Consider the following 21,313-nt stretch of genomic DNA (forward strand, 5'->3'; position numbering starts at 1 on the left):
GATTAACATATAAAAGTAACTAAAAAACTGATTGCATAACTGAAAAATATATGAAATTAACCAACAAAAGTTAAAATATACTAAGAAACTAATTACATGACTGCAATAACTGAAAAATATACGAGATTAACCAACAAAAGTTAAAATATAGTAATATACTAAGAAACTTATTACATAACTGAAATAACTGGAAAATATATGAGATTAACCTACAAAAATCTTTTTGATTATGTCTCAGAAGTCTTGTTGTAGCGTGCCTTTTGCGCCTCAAGGCGCGCTTTTTATAACACTGGTATAAATATATTATATAAATATAAAATTGTGTATACAATGAAAAATATTTATGACATGAAAATATTGTCATATAAATGATAAATAGGTAACATTCAGAGACGACTAATGTCCAATGTAAAAAAAGATGAATTATAAAAAAAATTATGAGCCACCAAAGTAATACATAAGCATCAAAATCAACCAACTATTATGATCAAGGTTGTAAGTATCGTATTCGGTCTGGCCCAAAATAAGATACGTAAATTATAATTTTTTAATATTTTTTTAAAAAAAATAAAAAAAATGAAAAAAAAATTAACAAAAATTCTAAAAAAAACATAACACATGAAACAATAATAAATTGCATAAATACAATCATAAAATCAAATATGAAGCATTTATGTGTCATCTTCGTCATACACATCCTCCCAGGGTTGTGCATCTTCATCATACACATCCTCCCAGGGTTAAGCATACTTTATTTCTGCCTCACTCATCTTTTTTCTCTCAGACCAATGACTAATTGTTGGCATTGTCATTTCACAGCATCCAGCAAATTCCTTGACATGCAAGCCACAACATTGAGATGTGTCGCTGTTTTTTTTCCTCTCAAGCCATATTTTGTAAATCTGATCCCACAGATATGTTTAGCATGATCAATTTGCTAGGAATCGACCACTGGATCATGTTTTTTCAATAAAAATGATTTTATGTGTTTTTAAATTTATAAGAATTCTGAGTCCTGGGTCTTTAAAGCCTTATGAAAAAAATGCTCACATGTCAAAATCCGATGATCCAAAAGACTTCCTACTAAACAGACCATGTAAATCACATCTATAAGGTGAGATCCCCCAAAAAAAATCAAAATTAAATCAGTCTGCACCCTCCTACTGTTGGGAGGAACCAATCACTATAATATGTAATGTATATATGTGCTTATCTCTGCCACAGAGTCAGTGTAGCAAGCTTTATTTATTCACTCAAATCTTACAGAGGATTTTACCATGGTTTTCTTACTAATAAACATGCTTTAATCTAATTGATTCGATGAGAAATGTTTTTATTATGATTTTTTGGTGCATTATGAGGCCATTGATTTTTGGATTCTTTTAGAAACCTGTACAAACATCTTATGATTTAACACATACTCCAAATAAAAGAATCATAGAGGTTGCATCTATACAGTCAGCTTTAATGCATATATCACAATGTAGCTTTATATATATATATATATATATATATATATATATATATATATATATATATATATATATATATATTCTCTTCCACCCTGAGTTTCATGGGGGCTAGATTAAGCACCAAAAGGTGTAAGAAAATCACATCCACTCGAGGTTACATACATACATAAACTGCTCCGAGTTTCACGACAGGTAGATTAACCCCCAACCAGTCACATTCACTTGAGACTTCTGCTTGGAAAGGCAGGTTGTAATTTCCTCCACATTATCTTCTTGAAACCTAACACCAAAATAAGTCATCACCACGAGTCAAAGTCGACCAATTATGCCAACTTCTTGATCTTACAACTTATCTTCAATACCTTTGTGCACCTTCCCTCTGTTCCACATTTTTCATGGTCCTCTTGATCTGGTGTATCAAAAAATCAGTTGCTCCAACTCATCTTCCTCCCTCATCTACTTCATTGAAAACAAGAATATCTAATGGAGCAACTCCCCTTCAACCATGCTAATAGAGTAAGCAAGTCTTGCTAACAGCCCATACAACTGTTGACAGTCTGATGTTGACACATCAACCATCACCTTAGGGATTTGATAGCACGCCACTACAATCTTCTTTCTACATTCTCCAAATCCCAACTAGATGCATTATTTTCTGGAAAACCAACCATAATCACTACTTTCCTTCATGGTGGGCTGGGGAAGGATCTGTGATAATTCCTTGGTTATCATTCTTGATTTCCAACTTCTCAACCCTAGTGAAGACAACCTCATTGTTTCAATCAAATATTTAACAATGTTTGCCAATTTTAAGCAATGACATGACCGATAGCTATATGATACTAGCAATATTTTGGAAGAACCTCAACATTTCATCCTTGGCGGGTGCTCAACTTCTTGGTGCACAATCTTTCCTCAATACAAGATCCATAACCTCCTCCATTAATTGCTTGAGTGTAAACTCGTGGCCTTGCAACCAACAAGTGCTAGTCCCTTCGTGCCCTTGGGTTAGTCTGAATAGGGGCATTGTCAAGGTACACTTTCAGTTGCAATGTTTGACCTTGGAAGCGGCAAGTGGTCGAGCACTATACTCTTTCTTTTGCATTCATCTAAGCAGCTCGGCATAGGGAAGCAGGAACAAATAAAAATAGATGGCAAAAAGCACAAAAACAACAAATGCTGTGGAAAATAAGAAAGTACTTGCATACAAGTGTGAGTGCCCACACATGTGCACATGTGTGTGTTTTATATATGCAAATTCTGACAATTGAATCATTTGTGACCCTGAAATGTACCTGCCATGCCTGTTGTTGATCATGAAGTTGCAGACTTTTTCGTCTCAAAAATTTTTCCATGACCATATTAGTTGGTGTCTGAGATTCTTGTTGATCAAAAAACCGATCATCACTCCCATCTGAACTAATGTTGGCATTTGAACTTGAAATGGCAATAGCTGGCAAACCCAATAGACTTCTAGGCTTTTGAGCAAAAAACTGATCGAGTAGACTATCCACTTCCCTTTGCAAAATGATAGGAATTATAACCTGTTAAATCAAGTTAACATTGACCAGTCACCACATGAAAGTGATTTAGTTTTGATGTCAAGCAACCAATTTAATTTCCCGTACATAAGTAATTTATTTTACCTCTCTTTGTGGTTGTTTATCATCAAGAGCAGGCCTGTAGTTTGGTAATGGAACTTTACTGACAACCACAACTCTTGAATACTGACGGCTGCCTTGTTTTGCATTTTCCCAGGATTCAGTAGCCCAAATCATACATTAAAAAGAAATGAACAGAAAATGAACCAAAACAAAGAATACTGATATAGGAAAAGAAAATGAACCAAAACAAAACATACCTATATAAACCCATTCTACTAGCCAGCATTGCTATCTGCTCATAGTCTCGTCTATCTTTTCTGTCTCTCGAGACCACCTCCTGTTCATCTTTGTTGCGCATAAGCATGTTTAGTTTCCACTTCCAGTCATCAATGTTCTCAAGGGTTGATGACAATTCCTGTTTGAATTTTATGAACAGGTAGAAAGAAGTAAACATGATATAGTAGTTCTCGCAGAAAGACTCCACATCAAGCAGTGTAACATGTAGAAAGAAAAAAAAGCCTCCAGTGTTTTTTTTTAATGGGCAAATCTCATAGATAATAAATTTTTGTGTAACACCATTACCCTATAAACACTAAACGCAACGCCTCTTTATTAAAGTTCATTACAGTATTACACACTAAACATATTGTGAGAGTAGATGAGAAATTGTTTAAAACCTAAAAATGGAACATGCTTCTACTATACAACAACAACAACTACGCCTTCATCCCAAAACAATTGGGGTCAGCGATATGAACCAAAAAAGAAATTCATTTTGGGTCTTCCACATGAATCCTTTTCCTCCAATCATTTCTATCCAACGCCATGTCCTCGGTGAGGTTCAAAGCATTCATATCCTTTTCTATCATCTCCATACAAGTCTTCCTAGGCCTACCCCGACCTCTTTTAACTAATATATTTTCCCATTTCTCCAACCTTCTAACTGGAGCATCATTAGGCCTTCGCCGAATATGTCCAAACCACCGTAAACGATTCTCTCGCATCTTATTTTCAATGGGTGCAACACCTACCTTCTTACGTATCTCTTCGTTCCGAATCTTATCTTTTATTGTATTTCCACACATCCATCTAAGCATCCGCATCTCAGCTACACTCATTTTTTGAATATGATGTCTCTTGGCAGCCCAACATTCCGTACCATATAGTAAAGCGGGTCTAATAGTCGTCCTATAAAACTTTCCCTTCAACCGCAATGGCATTCTACGATCGCACAGCACTCCAGTAGCACTTTTCCATTTCATCCACCCAACCTTTATCCTATGATTTACATCTCCATCAATTTCTCCATACTTTTGAATGATGGATCCCAAATATTTGAAATAATCATTCACCGGTATATCTTGCTCACCAAGCTTCACTACACTCCCATCACTACTTTGTTGCTTACTAAACCGACATTCCATATATTCAGTCTTACTCTTACTCAACTTAAAACCTCTAGCTTCCAATGTCTGTCTCCATAATTCTAACTTAGCATTAACCCCAGCTCTAGACTCATCAATCAAAACAATATCATCAGCAAACAACATACACCACGGTACATTTTCTTGAATTGATCTCGTAAGCTCATCCATCACTATCGCAAATAGGAAAGGGCTTAAAGCAGATCCTTGATGTAACCCAACCGTTATCGGAAAATTGGTTGTCACCCCTCCACAAGTGCGGACATTGGTTACTACTCCTTCATACATATCTTTAATTATACTAATGTACTTGAGAGAAACACCTTTCTTCATCATTGTCCACCAGAGAACGTCCCTAGGTACTCTATCGTATGCCTTCTCTAAATCAATAAAAACCATATGCAAATCTTTGTTCCTCTCTCTATATCTTTCAATAAGTTGTCTAAGAAGATGTATAGCTTCCATAGTTGATCTTCCAGGCATAAAACCAAATTGATTCTCCGATATCATGACAACCTTCCTCAACCTAGACTCAATCACCCTCTCCCAAAGTTTCATAGTATGACTCATGAGTGTTATACCACGATAGTTTGTGCAATCTTGTATATCACCCTTATTCTTATATAAAGGCACCAAAGTACTCTTCCTCCACTCATTAGGCATCTTATTTGTTCGCCAAATCAAGTTAAAAAGATTTGTCAACCATTCTAAACCTTTCTCTCCCAAGCATTTCCAAGCCTCGATAGGTATACCATCTGGGCCAACTGCCCTTCTTGATTTCATTTTCTTCAAAGCCTCTGCAATCTCTTTCTTTTGAATCTTGCGCATGAAGTCACGATTTATCTCATGAAAAGGAATGGAGAAGTCTCCAAGATCTTGAGCATGACTATCATTAAATAGCTTATCAAAATAATCTTTCCATCTCTCCTTAATCTCCTCATCTTTGACTAAAACCCTTTGCGTTTCATCTTTGATACATCTAACCATACCCAAATCCTTCGATTTCCTATCTCTCATCTTTGCAAGCCTATAAATATCCTTCTCGCCTTCTTTGGTATCCAACTTGTCATAAACCTCCTTATATACCTTAGCCCTCGCGTTTCGAACAACTTTTTTAGCTTCCTTCTTTGCTATCATATACTTCTTCAAATTCTCATTATCACGACTCTTACTTAGATTTCTATAACACTCTCTTTTAACCTTAATAGCTAATTTGACATCCTCGTTCCACCACGATGTATCCTTACCTAGTGGTGCACCGCCTTTAGACTCACCCAATACCTCCTTAGCTACTTTTCTCATACCACCCGCTATCTTATTCCACATTGATTCTGAATCCTCTTCGAGACACCAATCAACTTCCTTAACTACCTGCTCTACAAACATTCCTTGTTTAGCTCCTTTCAGTGCCCACCACTTAATTCTAGGATCTATCCTATGTCTATCCCTTTTGCGGCATTGTCTAATTCTAAGATCTAAAATTAAGACTCTATGTTGTGTAGCTACACTTTCTCCTGGTATAACCTTACAATCGATGCAACAACCTCTATCTCTTTTTCTAAGTAGGAAAAAATCTATCTGACTCGTATTAACCCCACTTTTAAATGTTACTAGGTGAGACTCCCTCTTCCTAAACCAAGTGTTTGCTAAGATCATATCATAGGACAAACAAAAATCTAAAATCCTTTCTCCACTTTCATTTCTTTCTCCTATACCATAGCCTCCATGGATATTCTCAAATCCATCCCTACTAATGCCTACATGTCCATTAAGGTCACCGACGATGAAAAGCTTTTCTCCATAAGATGTCTCTTGTACTACTCCATCTAAATCTTCCCAAAATTGATGCTTAATGGAATCATCTAAACCTACTTGAGGTGCATAAACACTAATAATATTAATAATATCCGTACCTAATACTAATTTAATAAGTAAAATTCTATCACCCTTCCTACGGACCTCAACTACATTATCTATAAACTGACGACTCATAACAATCCCTACTCCATTCCTATTCCTATTTATTCCTGTATACCAAATCTTATATCCCCAAGGTTCTATCACTTTAGCTTTCTCACCTACCCATTTGGTCTCTTGAAGACATAAAATATCAATCTTTCTCCTACACATAACATCTACTAACTCTACCAACTTACCAGTTAAAGACCCTATGTTCCAAGTGGCTAACCTAATTTTATGGTCTTGGACTAACTTCTTTACCCCCACCCGTCCAACAAAGTGAGGGAACCCTTGCCTATTTGACACCACACCCGGGCGCCGGTGTGACGCGTCGCTTCTGGGCGACGACCTAGCAACCCTTGCACATTTATCACTGCCTCCGGGCCTAGAGAGTACAGTGCGTCGCTCAGTAGGGAACGCCCCAACGAAATTCTCATATTGGTTCATTTTCATAGGATATGACAAAGTTTTTATGCTGGCTGTCACAGGCCTACCGCAACCCTCCTCCTTTATCCGAGCTTGGGACCGGCAGTGTATAACTACACAGGCGGAGTTAACATGCTTCTACTATGAATGTGGTAAAACTACATTCTGATGTACTTATGCTGAATCTAACAATAAGCATGATCACAGTATGATTGTCCTAGTACTTTCATTTTCATAAGTTCCTCCAAAACACCATTAGTGAATGGAGTCCCAACCATAGTCATCTTTCTTCATACCAACACCTATGTAGCTGTAGTCTTGTAGATACACCTAGGCCTAGGTCAGTCAAGCAAAAAGAATAACAAGTCAACTCACCTAGTCAACATAACCAGGCAAGAAACTAGCCAGCCTAGTCATCAACAAGTTGACCATCATGGCCAACATTTTTTCTTTCCACCATGATCAACATTCTTCTTACTTTTGAACCTGGGCATTTATGCTTACTTGGGTAAAATGGTCCTAACGAGGAGTATCAAGAACCAAAATGCACACAGATATGTGTATTGACGCGCGCGCACACACACACACACACACACACACACACACACACACACATGCAAGCATGCAGGCACACATATATACTTACATAACATCTTTGTAGGTAGATTAGGGGCAAGAAGTTTTTTTCCATTTTTCACCTCTCGAGAGGTCCTTCAACCTATTTGGTGGTTTCTAGTGAGCTTAGAGTATGAGGTTGTGGCTGGAGAAAAAGCAAGTAAAATTCATCCTTCCTCTTTTTTCCTCGATTCTTTTTGACTCGTAAATGATATTTCATGATTATCATGAACTTAGGAACCATTAACAGTAGCTTGCTATTAAACATGATTTTGTGATTCAGCATTTCAATTCGAATTGGATGATGTGACTGCCATTTAATAATTAATTATGTTACTAGATCTATGCATTTACTTCAATACTTAAGAAATATTTCTGAGAAAACCATTTTTGACAGGTCAACAGTTTGGAAACCTGTTGGAAATATCATTTAGAACTAAGGAAACATAATTCCCCTTTAGATGAGAATTTTGTTTTACTTTTATGGGAAACATGTTTCCTTAAATGGGAAATTTTTCCCCACTCTATTCATTTAAATTTTAATTAGTTATTTTTGTTAACAATGCAAATAGCTTTTTCACCCATTTTTTTATGTTAAAGAGGATGTAATATGCTACATGAAGGGAAGTAATTTCATAATCTAATTAAACCACCCCATTTTTATTTTGTTTCTTGAATCCATTTCTTCTAGACCCTCAAGCTCTACTATGAATTTAAAGTTTAAACACTTTATTTTATGATATTGTTGCTTCATAAAAATAGCTTAATGTGTTGGTTTGGATGAAGTATAATTAACTTGTGTTATTGTTTATATAGTTGTAATCAATGCATCCAAATATTTTACGAAAAATTTCATTTAGAGTTCTTACTAGTCATCGTTATGTTGGTAAGCAAGTAAAGTTCATGTAAATTTGCAATCCTGCACACATTGTTATCATAGCTGTAATTTTGCAATATATGTTAAAAACATGTTTCTGTAATTGTATATTGATTTAGCTTTAGAGACAAGTTAAAGGAAAAGCTTGTAAGTTAATGTTTCATATTGTTAGTGTTTTGTTCTCAAACATTTGAATTTAACATAGAAGGATTTATGCTTCACACACATTTCCCAATTATTTCTCAATTTGATTCCTTTCACCTCCCCGTTTGTTTCTCTATGGTTTCTTGCTTCTTGTTTCACATGAAATTAAAAACAACCTTTTTGTCGTTTTTCACTTTTTGCGAAGTAATTTCTTGTTTTTTTGCCCGGTGCTAGCAACCTTGATTCTTTTACTTTGAACAAAAGAGAAAACTGTGTTTAGAAAATATTTGTAGGCAGTTCAAATCCATTGCTTTAGATGTTGCAGCTCTTTCATGCGGCAAACTAGAGTAGAGATCCACATCTATGAGACCATGTTTGTTTTCAACAACTTTGCATCTTCATATCTTTGATTGTCTTTTCTACTATCAAGGCCTTGATCGCTAAGCAATAGCTGCATAGTTAAAAGTGTACCATCCCAAAATTGCATACGACACATTGAAACAATGCACTTACTCCTATCAAACAGAATTCTTTATAGTCTAGTAGAAATCTATAATATTTATTTGCAATGCTTACATGTTACCCTTTCAAGGCTTATAGCTCGCTTTTAGTAGGTTCCCTTAGGGTCTCACTTTCTGCTGTTTTTCAAAACATTGGTTGTAATCGCTATTGGCAACGCTAATGTGCATGCTTGTGCAAGTGAGAAAGTCAATTTACTGTCTTAACATTCTACAATACCTTATCATCTAAATGTAAATCAGAGATCATCCACCGAGAAACCGAGAGAAAGAGAAGAAGAGAGAGAGGAGAGGGTGCTGCTAATACCCCAAAACGTCAATGCTAGGACGTGTGGGGTTTCTTTCTTTTATCATTAGGAATCCATAACTGATTACAAATGTACAACACTGCCCAGTGCCCCCAATCTCTAATATACAACAAAACATATAATGGGGGTAAAATGGACGGATAAGATACAATAACTCATAATGTATTTTACAATGGATCTGCATCTAATGTGGATCCAGATCTGAATCCAGAACACATATCACGTCCCAATGCTAAATCCCTCAGATTTACTCAGATTAACCTGTCAAAAGCTAGCCTTCAATATGCGATCATCTGGCATGTTTACCATTTTGACAAGTTCAATCAAAGTTTTGTGATGGCCACCTTCTATTATGTGCACTAAAAAACTATTTGGTTCAACCTTATAGATCCCACATGTCAAACAGTTCTTGTTGCACAAATGCTAATCATTAGAAGTTCCTAATTCCATGGCATGTGCATCTCACAGTATAAAACAGGCTGATCAGCAGTTGGACCTCTTTAAACCCAATACTCCACACAATGGTTTAATCAACATTTGGTTGTAGATGGTCAAGACGTTTAAACATATATTCTTACTCTAGTTGTTGACAAAGAATTCTAAATGGCCATATACAGTCGCTATCAGCACAAACAGCCATTTAACAGCTCATTTTAGAAAAAATTGAAAAGAAATGCAATGAAAATAAGAAAAATAGCAAAAAATATTCTTCTGTAATACAGAAAGAAGTGCTTCAAAAAATGGATTTTTCACCAAGGAAAGAGTTCATCAAAGGCAGGAAAAAATTAGTAAACCAGAATTTTGAGTAACAACACATTATTACAGCCTAGCATATGCCGTGAATGCAAAAACCACTCTGTTATCGTATACAGTAATGACCCGACTCACTACATCAGTATAGTTAGTCTTGAAAAGCACGAAAAAACCAACCATACGTCCCCTTTCCTTAATATCACGAGAACGTCTTCTAGACATTTCAAACAATGCAAACTGCAAATCCAAGTGATAGAAAACCAAAGGCGACCATGCACAGAGTACGCCATACATCGAACAAAAAACCAAAGCAAAACAATCGAAATCCAATTGAGACAAGTGGTCATCCCCGCCTGATTCGAGCAACCGTATACATGAGCTCCACATCAAATTCCTCGGGGGAAAAAAGGGGAATTTGGGCGGTAATACACAGTTGAGGAAAAAATGCTCAGAAACCCACTGAATTTGGTTAGGAAAGAGATAACAGCCGGTTGATCGAATTCAGGGAACGAAGAACGAAGAAAACTCGATCGAAAAAAACCCACCATGTTCGTCTCGAGCTCGTGGTCGGAGTCCTCCTCGGAGCCCTCATCGAAGGCAATGCGGCCGTAGCTGGAACTGGGGTGCAGAGGCAGGAAGGTTGGGTTGGAGGGGATGAGGAGCCCCTCATTCCCCCTGGAATAGAGATCCCACGAGCGCGCGGATACGACGGAGGAGGAGGAGGCGGGGATGGCGACGACGCTGCGCAGGCGGGGGACAAGTGGTAGGAGGAGCGGGCGTCCTGGCGAAATTGGTAGTCCCTCATCTTGGGGGCGAGAAATGGGGGGCAAGGCTCAGGGGGGCAGCAAGGCGGCGGGTGGGGATCCTAGACAGCAGGTGGGGGAAGGGCATGTTCAGGGAGAAGGGAGGGAGTAGTCATGGTAGAGATAGAAGTAGCGGCCCTCTCTCTCTCTCTCTAGTGCCCCTCCCCTTATCTCCCCTCTCGAGGTTTTTGTAGGGAAGTGAAGGAAGGGGGGGCGGGGGTCTCCTCTCCGAGTTGGCGGTTGGAGAGAGACAGAGAATGTCGACGGTTCGGATCCATGTGGGTTCTAACCTGGATCCGATTAGTTCATACCATGTAGAATAATATTTTTTTACATTGAAAAATCACAAGTCTTAATCGAAACTCGAGCAAAGCATGGGCATAAGCTTCGTATACTAATCGGACCCTTTAAGTCCGACTCGCTCTATAGCATGGCCTCATTCTTTATCACCAAACGTTGACCTTTTAGGGTTTAGTACGGGTACCAATTAACACCATTAAAATATATGGAAGTGAACAAATGGACGTTGTTACAATTGTTTCCGACGAATCGGCCAATTTAGACTTGAACCAAATCGGGGCTGAATCAGCCATGTTTACTTTTGTTTAGTATAAGTCACTACAAATATAAAAAAAATATTGACATAATAAGTATTTTTTTTTATGTTTTGACTTTTTCAAAGATAATCATATATTAAAAAACATCTGGGTGACCGAATTGGCCTTTATTGTAAAGTCCTTGATTTTTTGGATTTATCATAAATAATAAGGGATTATTCTTGATATTTTAATGAGAAATTCATCAATAGTAAATAGTTTTTGGATGTTTATCAAGTTATTTAATTTATACGAACTTTTTCAATACCTTTGGATCTAGATCTTGATGAGAGATCCACGAAGATTGACCCCCATGAAACCCAATTCAAGTCATACATTTTATATGTAGGATCCACTAAATCTCTTAATTAAACAGGTTTGAATCTAGTGTATTATTCGAATTTGTGAAACATCATACCAAGGACTTGGATTCATTCAATGGACCCAATCCAGGTTTTAGAATAATTTAGAATGGATCTCGAAAGAGATTCGGATCACTCCAAACCTTTAAAACATAAGACTGGATCCATTAAAATAAACCACTCTCAAAATAAATTAGATCCAAATGAGATCCATATTGATAAACATTATGAATCTAGAATTTGATCCAGAGATATGGACCAGATCTCAAAACTTGTAAAGACCTATATATATGTGATATATATATATATATTGAATGAATTGTTTAGATACGACATCCAAACAAGGCCCAAAGTGGGTCTAACATAAAATACCTTAGGGTTTAGGTTCATTCAGACCCAACCCAATATATATATATATATGCCTGTATATTATATAAGAGAGAGAGATATAATAAAGATTGAGTTGGATCCAACCTAATTCAAAATAAAACACCTAACTAATATATATGTGTGTGTGTGTGTGTGTGTGTGTGATTAGATTTAGTTGGTTCCAAATGAACCCAACCCCCTTCCAAACACTCTTGAGTCTTTTGGGTTTGGGGTTGGGTTGGATTCAACCGAATCCAACCCACACCCAAACACCCTCACAGTGGCTGAGCCAGGAGTTTTTCGTTGGGTGGGCAGACTTTGGGTTTTGGGGACAATGCTATGGTCTTGAAGGACGATCCAATTATTCGGACCAGAGGCGGGGCCAGAAAATTTTCACTGGAGGCACAGTCGTTCGTGCAGAGATAAAACTTAAATAAGCATTTTGATGTTGTTGGTTGTCATTTGACAATGTTTTGTTTGTTGATTTCATTAATCTCAGACTGGGCCTGGACCGAAATTTGTAGTGTTTTTTGTGGATTTAGGCTCTGTTTGAGAGCCTTGCACTGAGATGGAAACACCATGACCATGTGTTGCCAAAATGTGGCGCCTGAGGATGGAGTTGTCAAAAGCATCCTTTGATGAATGTTCTTGAAATGTGATGTTGGGGTTGCCAAGTCCATTCCCAATGGAGTGTTTTGTGTTTTGAGAACACTACAGCTCCCAAACAGCAGAGAGCATGAGAACAAGGGGGAAGCCACAATATAGCCCCTATTGACTGTCACACGGCTGTTGTTGTTTCTTTAACACAGCTGAGGCACGTAAAGTTGGGTGGTCGTGTCCTCGACCTGAAGTTTTACATCGCAGAGAGGTGGCCTCATTAAGTGGCCTGGTTCTTGGTGAGGGTTCCTTTGTCATAAAAAAATGCTCTTAAACAGAGCTTTAATGTGTGAAATGGCCGAGTCTAGTTGCCATGATGTTCAGACAAGATAGTTGACATTCACGTTAATAGAAAGTTCAGAGACAAACCACAAGTAGGGCTTGTTTAGTTTTATGGACAAATACAGTTTGGATTGGGCATGGTTTCTTCTGTATTTGGGAGGTAGGCCTCGGAGGTTGTTGAAGAATTGTAAAAGTGAAAGGTCTTCCACTATTTTCATGTTTTATTTCCCTTTTTTTCAGGATTTTTGGATGAAGTAAATCTTTAATTTATTTCAAGATGTTCCCTTGCCGAGAAAATCCTGATACTGAGATTTGTGAAATTAGTTGTGTTTCACATTTTAGGTCTTGGTGCACGTCTTTTTCAAAGTTGCACGAATCTCCTGCATTGGACTGCTTGACAAACCTAGACAACATCAAGTTGGGATGCAGAGATCCTTTTTTTTTGTTTCTAATTCTGGGGTGGGCGACCGCCCACCCCTGGCTCCACCACTGCACCCTCACCGCCACGAAGGGTGTTATAGAACTCCTTCTCACTCTGATTTTTCAAAAAAAAAGTGATAGCCCCCTCCCCATCATCTCTCTATCAATTTAGTCTCTCCATCTTTGTTCTCTTTCAGCTCTCACCTGCTCCCTATCGCCACCCACCTGTTGGAGGTGGTCCTCGCCTCTGTCACCCCTAGCTGAGGTGGTTCCCCTCCCCACCTTCTTCTTGTTCTTTTTCTTTTTTCACTGAGAACAACAACAGCAGTTGTTGCTGCCACTACTGTTGGTCGGAGGCCACCCAAAATCAAGGTGCCTCCGACGCCCTCCATTGGATCTCTCTCTCCTATATTTGCTCTTCTTCACTCCTCTTTCACTCTCCCTCTTAGCTCGGTTGGAGAACTAGAGCCACTGACAATGGTGGCACTGATCGTCGCCCAATAAACTGCGATGACAGCAGCAACAAAGCTACTGTCTCATCGACCGGGGTTTGGGTTTCCCAAGGCACCCAAACCTTGATTGGGGGGGCTCGTCTGGACTGGGTCATCGAGCTCGACCCAGTCCAACTAAGCCAGGGGCTCGGGTGGGCTGGGTCAGTATGGACTCAGTCGAGCACCACACTTGGTTCTTAGGATCGGCTCGACTCGGCTGAATCAAGTCATCGAGCCGTCGTTGCTCGAGTGGCTTTCTCCCTTACTGCCTCTTGAGAGGCACAACTGAGTTGAGCTTGGCTAAAACCGAGCCTAGCTCGGTCCCTTTGTAAACTGAGTTGGCTTGGTCTAGACCCCTTCCCCTACTCTTGGGTTCATGCAGGTTAGCTCGGCTATCACCGAGCCTAACTCGGTTCCTTAATACCAAGCTCGGCTCAATCAAAGTCTTCAAGACTCCTCCACGACTTGGCTAAGGCTCCTCTTGGAGCCGATGGTGTTGAGCTCGGCTCGAGCTCAACCGAGACTAGCTCGATTGGGCCTTAGCTGAGCCACTCTCTCTCTCTTTGCTTTTTGGCTTAAGCAAGCCTACCCTGGCTTAACCAAGACGAGCTCGGCTCAGATAACATAACCGAGCCAACTTAGTTTGTTCCAAAACCAAGCCAACTCGAGTTAAGCCTCAATGAGCCCGGTTCAGTCTGAATGGCTCGAACAAGCGCCTTTTCGCCAAAAAAGGGTTTTAAACTTCATTCTTTCTACAGTTTGATAAAAAAAATTTAGAGCTTCAAATCAGCACAACTTACACAATTTTATACCTCTAGCACGAATACCGAGGCTTGAGCAAGCTAGCACCTATGCTCAAAATCATCAAAAGTTGTGACTATCTCCGAGGTTGGGACAAATACATGTGATAACGACAATTGTGCACTTCTAATATATATATTTATATTTTTGTCAAAATATACATATATTATTATTATATATACATATATATGTATGACTTATATAGAGTACACAGTTTCGTGATACTCGTGTTGTATTTAAATTACGCATGCATTTATTTAAAGTACGCAATTTTGCATACTTTTGCTTTATTTACGATGGCCTTTCGGCGGATGTTGTTTTGTTATAGGTGTAAACATATATACATATATACATATGATTTATTTATAGTGTGCAGTTTTGTGATACTCATACTTTATTTAAATCACACATTCATTTATTTAAAGTATGCAGTTTTTAGTATTTCTGCTTTATTTGTGATGGCATTTTTGGTGGATGAAGCTTTATTATATGTAAATATATACACACACACATATATACTATGATTTACTTAAAGTATGTAGTTTTGCGATACTTGTGTTTTTTTATTTAAATTATGCATATATTTATTTAGACGACGCAGGTTTGCGTACTCCTGCTTACTTTAAATTATGTGAGAAATTATTTAAATTTCGTAGTTTTGCATACTACTGCTTTGATTCATTTTCAAGAGGCTTACGTACAAGACTTTGAGTTTGAATGCCTTCGATATTTTGCAAAATAAAACAAGTGTTTTAAGTTTACATGTGCATGATACTTGGTGACCACATGTGTTGCTTATCTCATAAATAAAATAGGATTCTCGTGCTCGTATATATCGAAGATCTTACATCTGCATACATGACATCCTCCAATATCTGATTTTCTTCGAAACATTATCCCTGTAAGGTTCAAACTTTAAAAAGGTGTTTTGAGGGATAAGACTAATACGAATCAGATATATGCCACTGAGTCTATTCCTTCGACAGACAAATGCAAGACTTCGACTATATAGACTTCAGTCGCACATACGTCAAGTCTCTCCAATCTGCATCTCAAAAAAAACTATATATTTTTTTTACCTGAGATCTGGGAGATCATAAATTCCTATATCACCCTGGTTGGTTTTCTTTAAAAAAGAAATCAGGTTGACTATAATCATGATGGTACTATCATATATAAGAGATATGCTCATATATCAGTGAATGAATGGAGGTTTGCGATAAACCTCTTTGTTCAACAATAGACGATATTATGAAAAAATCACATGCAAATATAGGGATCGCCTTCATAGAAAATATGCTCGATTCAGTTTAAAAATCAGGGCATGGTGAATGAGTTGCCTTAATAAGAGAATACTTGATAAACTCATTCATCATCGATTAGTATTAAGAGAGAGGATAGGAGGTACAAGCTCCGATGGACAATGTTGTTAACAACTGTGCTCTTCAAATGACAATGACTCGACGTCCCCTGCCATCGAAGTTAGGGGACAGGGCTACCAATTATCCTAGATGGTAGATCCCACAACTTCTGCAGAAGTTAAGATGCATACTCATTTATTTTTGTCTCTGAAAAATTCTCTCTCAGTTGCCATATTGTCTCCTTTGTATCAGACTCGGCTAGTCATTCGAGTTATCAATTTAATTAAAATAATAAACCCTCAAATGGTCTTAGTTGTTTCTACAATTTTATCTTGTAAGTACCCACATGTAGGTAAATATCGAAACAAGTCATGATATACACACTCTTTATTCAAAATAAAATGGATATCTTGCTTATACCAAGTTGTGGATCGTTTGGTTACATGTGATACAATATTTTCCTTATCCTATCATCCGAAAGGCAAATATCATAGCAGACACTTTTAGCTTCAAGTCTGATGGTGTTTTGGCCAGTCTTGTAGGTGTAAGTTGGAAACTTAATGATGATTTTGTCTCTTGAAAGCCACTTGCAAACGATCATGGAACTATCAAGTTATTTGGTTGACTATTCAACCCAAAATTCTCACAAGAATTATCGCAAAGCAGAAGGACTCTCAATATGGAAAGCTTATGGCACGTATTCTTCAACAGAGAGATTTATCTCTTCATTGTAGCGAAAATGGAAGCATTCACACGAAGGATCAACTTTGGGTCCTAGTAGAGCTTGAGAAACTAAATAAGTTATTGCAAGAACTGATGGAATGCGGTTTTGTTCGACCAAGTGTATCCCCCAAGGGTGCACCAATATTATTTATGAAGAAGAAGGACAAATTGATAAGATTATGCATTAACTACAAGATGCTCAATCAGCTACTATCAAGAATAAATATTTGTTACCGCATATCAAAGATCTCTTTGACCAATTATAGAGAGCCAAAGTGTTCTCAAATATCGACCTCAAATTTGGATACCGCCAACTCAAGATCAAGGACAGGGACATTCTGAAGATAGCTTTTCGTATAAGGTTTGGGCATTATGAGTTCATAGTGATGTCTTTCGAACTCACTAATATGCCAACAACTTTCATGGACCTGATGAACCGTGTGTTTCGACTATACTTGGGCATATTCGTGATAGTTTTTATCGATGATATCTTGGTGTATTTTGAGAGTATGGAGCAACATTGGGAGCACCTGAGGATCATTTTGGGAGTTCTTAAATAATGACAACTATTTATAAAGTCCTCTAAGTGCGAGTTTTGGCTATGAGAGGTCATGTTCTTGGGTCATGTGATCTCGAAGAATAAAGTATTTATAGACCTTGCAAAGGTGGAGGTTATGCTCAACTGGGAGAAGCCGAAGAGGTTAGCGATATTTGCAGTTTTCTTGGACTCACTGGCTACTACTGATGATTCATCCAAGATTTTTCTAGGATCGTCATGCTAATAACAAAGCTTTTGAGGAAGGGTATTAAGTTTGTATGGGACAAGGAGTATGAGGAGAGCTTCCAGATTCTAAAGAAGAAGCTCACTACTGCACTGATTTTGGTACTACCAACTGGTCTAAGTGGTTTTATAGTATATACAGACGCCTTTGGTATATAATTGGGAAGTGTTCTGATGTAGAGTGACAAGGTCATTGCTTATGTCTCTCAATAACTAAAGATCCATGAACGAAACTATCTTACTCATGATTTGGAGTTGGCAGCCAAAGGTTTTGCTTTAAAGCTATGGCAAAAATATTTATATAGTGAGCAATTTAAAGTCTTTTTCGATCATAAGAGCCTTAAGTATATGTTCTCACAGAAGAAATTAAATATGAGACATCGACGTTCGCTAGACTTCATCAAGGACTATGATTTTTTCTTTTTCTATCATCTGAAAGGCAAATGTCATAGCAGACACTCTTAGCCACAAGTCTGGTGGCATTTTGGCTAGTCTTGTAAATAAAAGTTGGAAATATGTTGAGGATTTTGTCACTTGAAACCCATTTGCAGATGATTATGGAGCTATCTAGTTATCCGGGTTGACTATTTAGCCTAAAATTTTTATGAGAATTACCGTAGAGCAGAAGGACCCTTAGTATGGAAAGTCTATGACACATATTCAACAGGGGGATTCCTCTCTTCATTGTAGTGAAGATGAAACCATTCATATGAATAATCGACTTTGGGTGTCTAATGACTTGAAGTTAAAAGAAGAGTTACTCGATGAGCCCCATAAAACCAAGTACACCATCAACCATGGAGGTACAAAAATATTCAAGAACCTGTAACAAATGTTTTGGTGGAACTAGATGAAGCGAGAAGTCATAGTGTATGTCCCAAGGTGCTTGACCTGCCATCAAGTCAAAATTGAGCACTAGAGACCTAACACAATGATACAACAAATTTAGATTCATCAGTGAAAATAGGAAGGTATTACCATGGATTTCATGGTAGGACTACCGAAGACTCGCAAGCACCATGATGCAATCTAGGTTATTGTAGATACTCACCATGTCTGTCCACTTTCTGCCTATTCGGATCAGTCAATCTCTTGAGAGTCTGGCTGACTTGTACGTCAAGGAGATAGTTTGGTTGCATGTAGTACTAATTTTGATTATATCGAATCTTGACCCAAGGTTCACCTCGTGATTTTGGGGTCAATTGCAGCAAGCCTTGGGTACTAAGTTGATGTTTAATATCGCTTTTCACCCCTAGACCGATGGTCAATCAAAGTAGACAATACAAACCTTAGAGGACATATTGCGAGCTTATATGCTTGACTGGAAAGGTGACTCGGATGCACAATTAATTTTAGCAGAGTTTGCTTACAACAATAGTTATCATGTGAGCATCGAGATGACTCCATATCAAGCCTTGTATGGAAGGCCTTGTTGATCACCAACTAACTGGGATGAAGTCGGTGAGGGATCAATCAAATTGCCTTTGGTTTTATAGCTCTACACTCAGCAAGTGCAGATGATTCAAGATTGGTTGCAAGCAGCTCAGAGTTGGTAGAAGAGTAATGCCGATCAACAATGACAAGAACTCAATTTTGTAGTTGAAGACATGGTCTTTGCGAGAGCATTTCTTACCAAGAGTGTGTTCAAGTTCAGAAAAAAAGAAAAGTTAAGTCCTAAATGCATTGGACCGTTCAAAATTCTGGAGAAGATCGACAAAGCAGCATATCGTGTGAAAATACCATCACAATATACTCAGATTCATAACGTCTTTTACGTATCTATTTTGCAAAAGTATGTTCATGACTCTTCGCACGTCATTAAGTATGAAGATGTAGAAGTGCAAGAGGACTTAACTGTGTTAGAATGGCCAATAGCGATTGTAGATCGTCTAGACCAGGTTTTGCGATAAAAAAATATTCTTCTGGTTAAGGTGTGTTGGCAGCACCATGAAATCAAAGAATGCACATGGGAACCAGAGGCGAGCATAAGGGAGAAATATCCCAACTTGTTTTGAATTGTTCTTGTACTGGAATTTCAGATACATAATTCTTTTTAAGGGGGGTGGGATATAAAGCCCCAAAAAATTTTAGAATATATCAAAGGAAAAATTTCTTGGCCATTGTGAATTATTGAATTCTGGGTTATTGGTATGAATTTTATGAAATAGATTTTTAAAACAGATATTTTCAATAAAAATAGTATGAAAGTCAGACACCAAATAATAAAAATTGGCTCACACGAGTGGAGTCTAGGTCGATCTCAGAGAATGAGAGAAATACTTTGTATTCTACAAATAACTAAGCTACTCTTTATTGCCAAATAATATAGAAGCAATTAATCAATTAATCTAAACAAGAAAGTGCGGCCCTCTACGGAGGACTTACAAAAAATAATTAATAGTTTTATTACAGACCCAATTAATTAAATATAATGAAATAAAATAAATTATAATCTAAAAATAAAAGAAAAGGTCTTCAGTGCTTGAGCTTCTTGTCCCTTGATTTCTTGCTCTACCTGTAAGATGATCTCTTGATCTTTGATTTCCTCTGAGGGCTCCCTGAGGGGCCTGAAGGACATTTTGAGGAGACATTTTGAGGATCCCAGAGTGCTCTTTTAGGATACTTTTGAGAGCTCACTGCATAATCAAACACTTTGTTGCAAAACAAAAATTACAAAACATAAAAACATAAGCAAAAACTAAAAAAAAATCTAATGTTAGTTTCAGCCAAAAATCATAAAAATATGAAATAAACTAACATGAAATACTCATAACATGTAACTAACTACTAAATTAAAAGACAGAATAGCAAAACAAACTAACTAGAAAGAAAGTAATTTATAACCAACTAATAACAATCTAACTAAAAGACTCAGGAAATAACTAGCCAAAAATCAAGGAATTAAAACAAACACATGGCTAAGCACATAAAATAGCTAACTAACTATTGTTGTACGGTATCTAATTACTTAATTAAGAAGATCTGACACAAAACTACTGAGTTATGTCATCTAAATGAATCAAGAAAGTGCTAGCTAAAATAACAAGAATCAATTAAACATTACTTTGCTGATTCAAGGTCTAACTAAAAGACAAAAGGCCATAACCGATTAACCAAAAAATGGAAATTCAACTTTGATGAGCTCACCACGAAGCAATCAACAATTGTGCTATACGGAACTTTAAACTGACTAATCTAAAAAAGAATAATCAACTAGCTAAACTAAAATGAATAGATAAAAAAAACTGGTTGTTGCTATTTATTTTTCTTAAACTAATGAATCTACCAAATTTAAAATAATCATTAAACTTAGTTAAACAGGCTGAATCAAACATTAAGGTTGTAGCATTGGTGGGGATATGTAACTCTTCTAAAAAAATGATAATGGCTAAAACAATTGGTTCAACTACTATTTATCAAAACAAACACAATTTGGGCTAACGTTAAACTAGTAATTGAACCTGGAGCTAAACTAACGTGATTTTATTTAATCTAAGCTACCTAATTAGTTTGACATTGATTGTTGACAATAAAAAAATATTAAACTACACTACTCGGGTGGATAAA

The 21,313-nt window shown here is 37.4% G+C and overlaps 1 protein-coding gene across 1 annotated transcript; it reads right to left on the reverse strand.

Moving 5' to 3' along the window:
* Nucleotides 1–1,952: 1,952 nt before the first annotated feature.
* LOC149832091 (DExH-box ATP-dependent RNA helicase DExH3-like) lies at nucleotides 1,953–10,917 on the reverse strand. Its single transcript, XM_090013155.1, has 5 exons — nucleotides 10,646–10,917; nucleotides 3,334–3,491; nucleotides 3,119–3,206; nucleotides 2,768–3,016; nucleotides 1,953–2,018 (listed from the first exon to the last, which is right to left on the reverse strand). The coding sequence occupies exons 1-5, from the start codon at nucleotides 10,646–10,648 to the stop codon at nucleotides 1,953–1,955; spliced, it is 564 nt and encodes a 187-aa protein (XP_089869281.1). The 5' UTR covers nucleotides 10,649–10,917.
* Between the last annotated feature and the right edge of the window lie 10,396 nt (nucleotides 10,918–21,313).

Source organism: Nuphar pumila, chromosome 7 (genome assembly GCF_984573655.1).
Source record: "Nuphar pumila chromosome 7, dmNupPumi1.hap1.1, whole genome shotgun sequence".
Lineage (NCBI taxonomy): Eukaryota > Viridiplantae > Streptophyta > Magnoliopsida > Nymphaeales > Nymphaeaceae > Nuphar > Nuphar pumila.